Source organism: Elephantulus edwardii, unplaced genomic scaffold (assembly GCF_000299155.1).
Source record: "Elephantulus edwardii isolate Elephantulus edwardi_28Jun2011 unplaced genomic scaffold, EleEdw1.0 scaffold00026, whole genome shotgun sequence".
Lineage (NCBI taxonomy): Eukaryota > Metazoa > Chordata > Mammalia > Macroscelidea > Macroscelididae > Elephantulus > Elephantulus edwardii.
In genome coordinates this window covers 6821821-6831737 of record NW_006399776.1, presented here as the reverse complement: position 1 = coordinate 6831737, position 9917 = coordinate 6821821, and the positions used below count along the sequence as shown (strand labels likewise).

Here is a 9917-nt window from a genome sequence, read left to right as displayed (position 1 = left end):
TGTTTTGGAGAAGGTACATTCAGAGTGTTCTCTGGAGGCAAAGATGAGGAGAAATCTTCATCTCACATACTTTGGGCATGTTACTATCAGAGGCTATTCCTTGAACAGGGACATAATGCCTGGAAAGCCAGAGGATTGACAAAAGAGATGAAGATATTCAAACAGATAGATTGATACAGTGGCTGTAGTAATAGACTCAAGAATGTCAGAGATGATGAGGATAGCACAGAATAGGACAGGGTACAGATGTATTGTTGTTCATGGAGTCATTATAAGTTGTACTTGACTCAGTGGCACCTAACAACATCAACAATCTATTCATATGACCAACAACCTATCCATGTGGAAGATAGAACAAGGAAAAGAATTTATATATTTGAGTAATGGTGTTGGCAAAGAATAGTGACTATACCACAGACTTCCAGAAAAGCAACCCAGTATCTTGGAAGAACTACAGCCCGTGCTTCTTAGGAGCCTAGATAACAAGACTTCTTATATATATTCTGAATATTTTATTAGGAGAGACCGGTCCCTGGAGAAGGACATCATGCTTGGCAAAGCTGAGGATTAGGAAAAAAGACCCTCAACAAGATGGATTGACATACAGGCTGCCACAGTGGCCTCAGTCAAAGCAACAGTCGTGAAGATGGCACAGTACTGAGCAGTGTTTTGGTCCGTTATACAAGGGGCACTATGAGTCAGAACATACTTGATGGCATCTGCCAATAATAAGGGAGAAAGGTCCACATTTGCCTGTAACTTTGCCATTTTGTTCACCTGCCAACTTTATTAATTTTGTTAATACCCATTTATCCTTCCTGCCAGAGAAAGATGGGCAGTCTTCTTCTGGGTGATTTATAGGATTGGAAAACCCACTTGAATGTTAGCTATGAATTAGCCATGACAACAATGAGTTTGGTTTGAGAATCCTTCCTGAATCAAACATCATCTTGCAGAGGTCTTTCTTGATTTCTCAATTTAACTAGGTTCTCCTACTATTCTTCTTATATACCCTGTACTTCTCCTTCATAGTATTACCACAGTTAGTAAATATATACATATAGTAGGAGTGGCATCCACTTTCTAAACAACATGCCTCCATAAATTCTGTGAACTTTGATGAATGTCTATAGTTGTAGAGGGGCTTCAGGCCTTTTGTTCATAGGTTGCTATGAGTCGTGCTCAACTTGAAGCAATCAACAACAATGCCCTGTATAACATTGTAAATTTAAGCAGGCCAAAGGCAAAGATTATTTTTTTTTTAATTCGACTGAAGGTTTATAAAATAATACAATCATTCATAGACGTTTTGTTTCATTACATTAATTGACTTTGATTAATGCAATATAATTAATTACAATGTCTAATCAACCCAAACAAGATTACTCAAGAACTCTGCTGTTCCCTCTGAGGATATTTTACGACCTCCCAGTTAGGATATCGATGTGCGCAAAGCAGCCATCCAGTAAGTATTTGTGGGGGGAAAAATAATGCGTAAACACATTAAGCGCTCATGAACTTTGCCCTGTTTTTTGGAAGCATTTTTGAATTACTGATTAAAATGCTGTTAAAACTTAGAACTGCGGGTAGGGGCCTCAGATATTTTAGTCCACAAAAGTGTTTCTTCACGCTTCTCCTGCCGTTCTCAACCCTTCTGAAAAGAGTAGCTTTCTGTCGATCCAAATTATCTGTGGCCAGAGCAATCAGGCATCAGGCAACGTCTCTTAACAATCACAGACCAAATAATGAGGAGGATTGTGACAACAAGCACCCTAAACGGGGCCACGTTTACGTCCCAAGCCCAGAATATGATGTAGGTGGTTCATTAGCTCCAGTCAGGCCAGTAAAGTGCACCCCGCTAGATAGAGACCTGCGGGGCTCCAACATCCGTGGCTGGAACCTCGACTCCCGCCTCCACTCGAACTTCCGTACAGCATGGCAGCTTCTGAAGCCATAGCCCAGGACGGAGCCCTCCGTACAACATGGCTGCCTACACTGACCAAATCGCACTCTCTTCCGCCCAACTTCCGGAAGTTTCCATTTGAAACGGAGGCGGCAGACGGAGGAAGTGCTGTGGCAGTTACTCCGGAGAGATTTTTGGACGAGATCGAGGAGGACTGCAGGCGGGAGCAGCAAGTTTCAGGGTTCGACTCTCCTAAGACAAGGAACTGGGCTGGATGTGGGGGGCGGAACGGGCCAGTTAACTCCCCTCATTCTTCCTGAATCAAAAACAATTTCTTGGCTTTTGAGTTTTGTTATGTTGTTATGTACCATTGAGCTGACCCTCCGGCAGGTTTTCAGAAACTGTAAATAGTATGAGAGGAGACTGCGCATCTTTCTCCCGCGGAGCACTGGTGGATTTGAACCACATGCTAGATCCTAGTATAAAGCTCACTTCAGACAGATTTTTCTCCTTCCCAAGCTGAGTCTGGCAGGATCCCCCACTCCCCAGGCCCACCGCCTGCCGACTGGTGACGAACCCAACTTGGGGTGGGAGGCTGCGTCCCCGTGGCCCAGCGTTGGATAGTATCACCCTTACATCCTGCAGGGTCCAGCCTTGCCGCCTCGTTACGATGACCAGCGTGGTTAAGACAGTGTATACTCTGCAGCCCCCGTCTACGCAGAGCGGCAGCCTGCCCACAGGTGGGTGTCCAACCCTGGGACTCCACTCCGAGCGCTGCATACCGGGCTCTGGTGGCGAGGGGAGGATGTGTGGGGATCCGATCAGTGTCTGGGAATGGGGTCACGGGCTTGGGGAGAGCATTCTGTTGGGTCTAACAGTCTGTCCTTAAAACCAAAAACCAAGCTTTTAGGTTTGTGGTGGGAATTAAGAGGAAAGTCAAGTGATACTTAAGACTGCCCTGCTGAGTTAACCAGTGCAGCACTCCACCAATTAGATTCAAGCTGGTACTTCCTAGTGTTATCCCCATTAAGCCAGGAATCTCTTTTTGACAAGTTCTCTTTTATATCCAGACTAGGGTTATCTTGAGGGACTAAACTATCAGTCTTTTGGGAAGTGGCGTGCTTTGGTGGCAAGACACACATTGTTTGTACTATGCCTTGTTTTTCACATTTGCATCTATCCCCACAGCATTTTTCTCAATAAATGTTAAGTTAAATGAGAGAAGGATCAGCCTGACCAGAGTTATTTGAGAGGTGTGATTGAAAACAACTTCCAATTGCTTCCAGTTTTGCTTTACTTTGCTTGTGGTTGAAAGTCATTTCATGAGATCTGCAATTGTCAGCTGTCTAATCTAGAGATAATAGCACAAAGTAAGCTTCAGACACTAGAAACTGTTGTGGGTGATTATGAAGCAGTTAGAGTTTTGTTTTCCCAGATAACTCCTTGCAATTAGTTGACAGGCAGTAGTAAAATTGATCTGTGGGATAAATAGGCTTTTCTCCAAAGGCTTAATAGATTGTTCTGTTACCTTAGAACACCTGGATGTTAATCCTACCCTCACCAAGGGACTGAGGTTTTGCTGAAGGAGCTGGTGCTCTTAACTAGATCTGCTGTCTTTTCCTAGATTGCAGTCCCCTTTGCTTAGTGAGGAATGACTGTTGTTAGTTATTGTTGAATCAACTATGAATCATAGTGACCCTATAAACAAAAGATCTGAACCCTGTCCTATCCCTTGCCATCCTCATCAGTTCTGAAATACTGGACTCCATTGCTGCAGTCACTATGTCAGTCCATCGCATTGAGAGTCTTCCTGTCTTTAGCTGATCCTCCACATTTCCAAGGATGATGTCCTTCAAGAAATAGCCTCTCCTAGCAACATGCCCAAAGTACGTGAAACAAAGCTTCATCATTCTTGCCTCCCAGGAGCATATGTGCTGCACTTTCTCCAAGACATACCTGTTTGTTCGTTTGGCAGTCCATGGGATATTCAGAACTCATCTCTGGCATCATCACTCAAAGGCATTAATTCTTTTTCTGTGATCCTTACTAATTGTCCAGCTTTCAGATGCATGGCAAGTGATTGAAAAGCCCATGGGCACAATCAGGCACTCTTTAATCCTCACACTGACATTGTTATTCCTCAGTAATTTGGAGAGGTCCCCAACACAAGACTGACTCGGTGCAAGTCATCTCCTGATCTCCTGACTGTTGCTAACAAGAGTGCTAATAGTGGGTAGCATTGTGTGTAAGATGAAATAATTGATAACTTCAATCTTTTCTCCATCTATTATGATGTTGTCACTTGATCCAGTGGTGAGGATTTTTTTTTTCTTGACTAGAAATTTAAACAATATTGAAGGCTGTAATCTTTGACCTTCTGCAGCAAGTGCTTCAAGTCCTCCTCACTTTCAACAAGAAAGGTTGTGTCATTTGCATAGGTTGTTGATGAGTCTTCCTCCAATCCTGATAGCCAGCCACATTCTTCAGAGTGTAGCCCCTTAAATGTTTTCGTCAGTGTACAAATTGAAGAGATAAGAAAGGATATACAACCCTGATGCACAGCTTTCCTGATTATAAACCATGAAATGTTCCCCTTGTGCTGTGTAGACAATTACTTCTAGGTCTCAGTCTTGTCTGAATGTAATTAAGTGTTCTGGGATTCCCATTCTTCTCAGTGTTAGCCATAATTTGTTAAGATCCACACAGTCAAATGCTTTTACATAGTAGATAAAACACAGAGAATCATTTCTCTGGTACTCTGCTTTCAGCCAAGATCCATCTGACATCAGTCATGATATCCCTAGTGCCACAGCCTCTTCTAAACCCAGTTTGAATTATGGAAGTTCTCTCTCTATGTATTGTTCCAACCATTTTTGGATGATCTTCAGTGGTATTTTGTTTACATGTGATATTAATGATACTTTTTGCTAATTTCTACATTCTGTTGGATCACTTTACTTGGGAATTGGAACAAATATGGATTTCTTCCAGTCAGAGTCCTCCATATTTTCTGACGTAGACTGGTGAGCATGTCCAGGGCTATTTTTGTTAGCTGAAACATGTCAACTTGTATCCCATCGATTCCTGGGACTATATTTTCTGTCAGTGCCTTCAGTGCAGCTTGAAATTCTTCCTTTGGCCCTTGTTCATCTAGCGCTTCTTGAAATATTTTTAATTTCGACCAACCAATTATTTTCTGTATAGTGAATCAGGATATTCCTTCTATCTTCTTTTAATGCTTTCTGGATCGTCCAAGATTTTGCCCATAGTATCTCTCTGTATTGTAACTCAAGGCTTGAATTTGGTTTTCAGTTCTTTCAACTTGAGAAATGCTGAGTCAGTACTTCCCTTTTTTCTTCTGCAGCTTCAGTTCTTTGGACATTCCATTATAATACTTTGTTTTGTTTTCTTGAGCTGCCCTTTTAAATCTTCTGTTCATCTCTAGTGCTTCTGCATTTCTCCCCTGTGTTTTGGCTTCTCAGCGCTGTAATGACTAGCAGTCCCCAAAAAAATTTTCATTTCATTCCTTTCTAGCCACATTCCTGGTCTTATGTTCATAACCTTAATAGTTTGATGTTTTAAGATTATCTGGCTTTTCCCCTTCCAAATTGGAGGAGTGTGGGTTAGTTGTATATGGATTTAGCTTTTTAAGTAGGTAATAATGCACATTTTTAAAAAAAAAGTGTTAGAAAAAATTCAAAGTAAAAAATGAGCGTGATTCCTATCTCTATAAATAGCCAACATAGGCTATTTCCAAAATGTGAAGATAAACCCTTCTTACTTTTCCATCTGATCTTTTTTTTTTTTTTTTGGAAAAGTTTACTGAACACTTTTATTGTAATCAAAAAATGACATAATGGCATTGTAATGAAGTCAGCAAATCATTCTGCTGATATTTTAGAACTTGTATCAGCTTCTGTGAGGCAATTTAAAAAATTCAAATGTGAAAATTTCACAGTACAGTAAACTCCACCTCAACTAATTGATGGTGGTTAAAAAATAACAGGCCCTAGCAAAACCTCTCATATTACATGGTCCATCTTGATGAGTAAAGTGCAGACTATCTATGTGATAGCACACAGTGACTGCAAACTGAACAGCTAGAAGTTTAAGTCTGCCCAGAGGTGCCTTGGAAGAAAGACCTGGCAATCTGTTTCAGAAAATATTAACTATGAAAAACTGTCTGGCACATACTCCTAATCTGACAAACTTGTGTGGTTACCATGAGTTAGAGTTGACTTTGATGGAAACTCTTTCAAACTTAATGGGGATAAACAGTTTACGGGAGCTGGAGGTAGAACCAATCAAAATGGAATGGAAGAAGGAAAAAAGAACAGAAAAGATACTTTGAGATATCAGATGAAATAAGCCATGTGACTGAAGTGTTGTTGCATTTGTTCAGCAGTTATTGATGGTATGTAAATATACCAGACACACTACTAGGGCCTGGGAACCCAAAGATTATCTGTTGGAATAATTAAGAAGACAATCTTGGTAAATACAGCCTTCAGTTACCCCATCAGCCTTGTTAAGTCAATTCCAACTTGTTATATCCCTACATGTGTCAGAATAGAACTGTGCTCCTTAAGATTTTCAGTGACTGACTTTTTAGAAGTATATTGACAGACTTTTTCATCGAGGCACCTCCGGATAGGTTAGAGCCTTTAACTTTTCAATTATCAGCCAATCAAGTTAACCATGTACACCTTCCAAACCCAATCCACTGCCTTCAAGTCAGTTCTGACTCAGTGCAACCCTCTAGCAGCTTTCTGAACCTATAAATCTCAATGGGAGGAGATTGTCTCATATTTCTCCAGGTGGGCTGGTGGGTTCAAACTATTGACCTTAGAGTTAGCAGCTCAACACACCAGGGCTGCTTTGCACTACCCAAGGACTCCTAAATCAATTCAACAATTAAAATGAAACCACTTGAGTGTTAGAAGGGTATATAGAAAACTTAAGAGCTGTCTTATTTTTCAAGTACTGCTAACAGATACCACAAAACTATATGGCTTCAAAAAATAGAAACTTATTTTCACAGTTTAGGAGGTTAGAAGTTCAAATGAAGAGAGTGCCAACTCTAGAAGGCTTGCTGTGTATCAATTCTGGAGGAAAATCCTTGTTTGTTTCAGCATCTGTAGGCCTAGCATTCCCTGGAGAGAGCTCCATGAATTCCCTGGAGAGCTCCATGAATTCTATCCTTTCCCGTTGTCAAGGAGCTTCCTTGAGAGATTTGAGTCCAAGAGGATGCACTCCACTCCTGGAGGTTCTTCTCGTGGTGGTGGTACTAGCCCTCCACTCCAGGCTGGATTTCCTCTTCTTTTATCTCTGTTGTTGGTGTTCTTGTGTGCTGTTATAGGATCATAGCTGACCCTCCAGCAGGTTTTTCAGAGGTGTAAAGTACACGGGAGAAGATTGCCCAGTCTCAGGAGTGGCATCCACTTCCTAAATAACATTCCTCCGGAAACTTTATGAACTTTGATAAATGTTGATAGTTGTAGAGGGGCTTCAGGCCTTTTGTTCGTAGGGTTGCTATGAGTCATGCTCAACTCAAAGGCAATCAACAACACCTGCTCCCTTGGAGCAGCTAGCTGGTGGATTCAAACCACATACCTTTTCATTGGCAGTGCAGTTCCTTACCACTGAACCACCAGAGCTCCCTCTTCTCTCTAGAAAGAGAAAAGGTTTTCCAGACCATACCATTAAGAAACTCCCCTAACATCTGATTAAAGTTGTGGTGAGATTAAAGGGTGTTATATTCTATAATTAATCCTTTTATGACTATTTTATCAGTTCATGGGGAAACATTACATATTTCCACATTTGTCTCATAACTTACATGTATTTTGAGGGGACAATGATAACTCATAACAAACAGAAACTTAAAAAGATTGTAGGTTCCAGTGGTCCTTTATGAAAGTTCCATCTATTGATTGCCCTGCCAATTTCCACCCTTCTAAGCATGATGCCCCTCTCCAAGGACTGTTCCCTACTGGCCACCTGCCCAAACTATGTAAAATAGAGCCTAAAAATCCTTGCCTCCAAGAAGCAGCTTGGTTTCGCCCTCTCCAGGTCAGACCTATTTGTTCTGCCTTTCATTTAATTCTTTGCATTTATTGACTGTCACATGCACATCTTTCTCCTTCAGTCTGATATTTCATCAAACTTTTAATTACCCTCAAACCCATTGAATTTTGGTTTCTATTTATATTGAGAGCTTTGGTGATGTAGTCATTAGAGAGTTACTCTCCCAGCTCAAAGGTGACACCTTTCTAGCAGTTCAAATCAGCCAGCAGCTCCTCTGGAGAAAGATGAGCAGTCCCCTTCTGTGCAATTGATAGCTTCAGAAAACCTGCCGTGGGTGAGCTAGGGGTTGTTTCTGACTTGATTGTAATGAAAGATCTACAAATGATCTAGAAGCCAAAATAGTCTTCAAAACTGAGATTGACCACAATAGTTTATGGCAACTTGGATTACAGGATTACAACTGAGATTTCATACTCTCTTTTTCCTTTACAGACAGACAATCTCGAGCTTCTAAAAGTTTCTTACCTGTTAAATCTAAAGAAGTAGACATGTCCAAAAATTTTCATGCAAGCAGTTCAGAGACCGATATTACAAAAGCCATCAAACTGAGACGAGAAAATGGGTAAGAACTTGGTCACTGGTGTCCAATTAGAATATCTTGCTAAAAATTGCTCAGTACCATGAGCTAGAATGTAGAGTTTTCAGGAGCATGAACCATATGAACCACTGGCTTGTGTTTAAGGACCTAGAGCAGAACACATCTGAGCTGTTTGTTGATCTGTTTTGCTTGCTCTGAGTGTACAAATGGTAGTACCCCAGTCAAACATTAGACCTAAGTGATCCTTACAGGATCTGGGACTCGTTATAACTAGATTGCTGGTGTGAGCCCAGTCCAGCCCCATTGTTTCGTTATATGTGTGTTCACCAAACCAGCTTTCAGTTTCTTTGTGGGTAAGGTTGCATTATATATGAGGTAGTCACACCATCTTGAAATCGGTTGGTGGTAGTCAGGAAAGAGAAGCTATTTCCTTGGCAATAAGCCTTTTTCAATAGCCTTTGCTAAAAATAAAAGTACCTGGACTCTCAGAGCTTCTCACGCTTGTGCTGTATTCTCTAGTTTGGGCTCCTTTTTCCTGCCTTGTCGACAACACACATAACAATAGTACTGTGGGTTTTGTTTTTCTTCTCTAGGCAGATGAAAGCTACAGACACTGCCATGAAAAAGAACACCAGAAAGAAGTGAGTGAGCATCAGGGTAAATGAAACTTGGCCACTGATTTGTCTCAATCCTGGTTGTACATTGTTGTGTGTTTAATGGGTTACAGTCAGGGTTCCTACCTAGAAACCTGAATGGGATTTTTGGGGATGAGACAGTGTTGAGAATCAGCCTTGAATGGAATTTTTGGGGATGAGACAGTGTTGAGAATCACCCCCAGGGAAGGAATTGGTGATGTTACTGTCCTGACTTACCAGACAAGAGCTTATTGAGCTCACTGCCAGGGCTGCTGCTGATTCAAAATCTAACCCAGCTATGGTCTCTCAATACAGATGGGAAGTTTTCAGGATAAGAGGTACTCTGTGTGCTTAGGAGAAGAACTGGTGGTGTTAAGTATTGGACTGAAAAATAAAGGTTGATGATTCAAATCTACCAAATGTTTCACAGCAGGAAAAATAGGCAATCTCTTCCCATTAAAATTTACAGTTTTGGGAGCTCTGGTGGCCAAGTGGCAAAGAAGTTGCACTGCAATCCTGAAGGCACACACTTCAAATCCACCAGATGCTGTGCTGGAGAAGGAGGGGCAATCTCCTCCTATGCCAGTTGGAACTGATTTGACACTACACAACAAGAAAAAACATACATTTTTATAAAAAAAATTTACAATCTCTGGTTTGAATCCACCAGATGCTCTGCTGGAGAAGGAGGGACAATCTCCTCCTGTACCAGTCAGATCTGATTTGATGGTACAATGCACAAAAAATAATAAAA

General features: G+C 41.3%; 1 protein-coding gene across 1 annotated transcript in view; it reads left to right on the top strand.

The window, feature by feature from the left end:
* Window positions 1-1935: 1935 nt before the first annotated feature.
* Window positions 1936-9917, top strand: part of KNSTRN (kinetochore-localized astrin/SPAG5 binding protein) — a 16122-nt gene continuing 8140 nt past the window's right edge. The window contains exons 1-4 of the mRNA XM_006883019.1: window positions 1936-2144; window positions 2549-2643; window positions 8423-8552; window positions 9122-9169. Coding sequence (XP_006883081.1) covers window positions 1936-2144; window positions 2549-2643; window positions 8423-8552; window positions 9122-9169 — 482 coding nt within the window. The remainder of the gene's footprint in view (window positions 2145-2548; window positions 2644-8422; window positions 8553-9121; window positions 9170-9917) is intronic.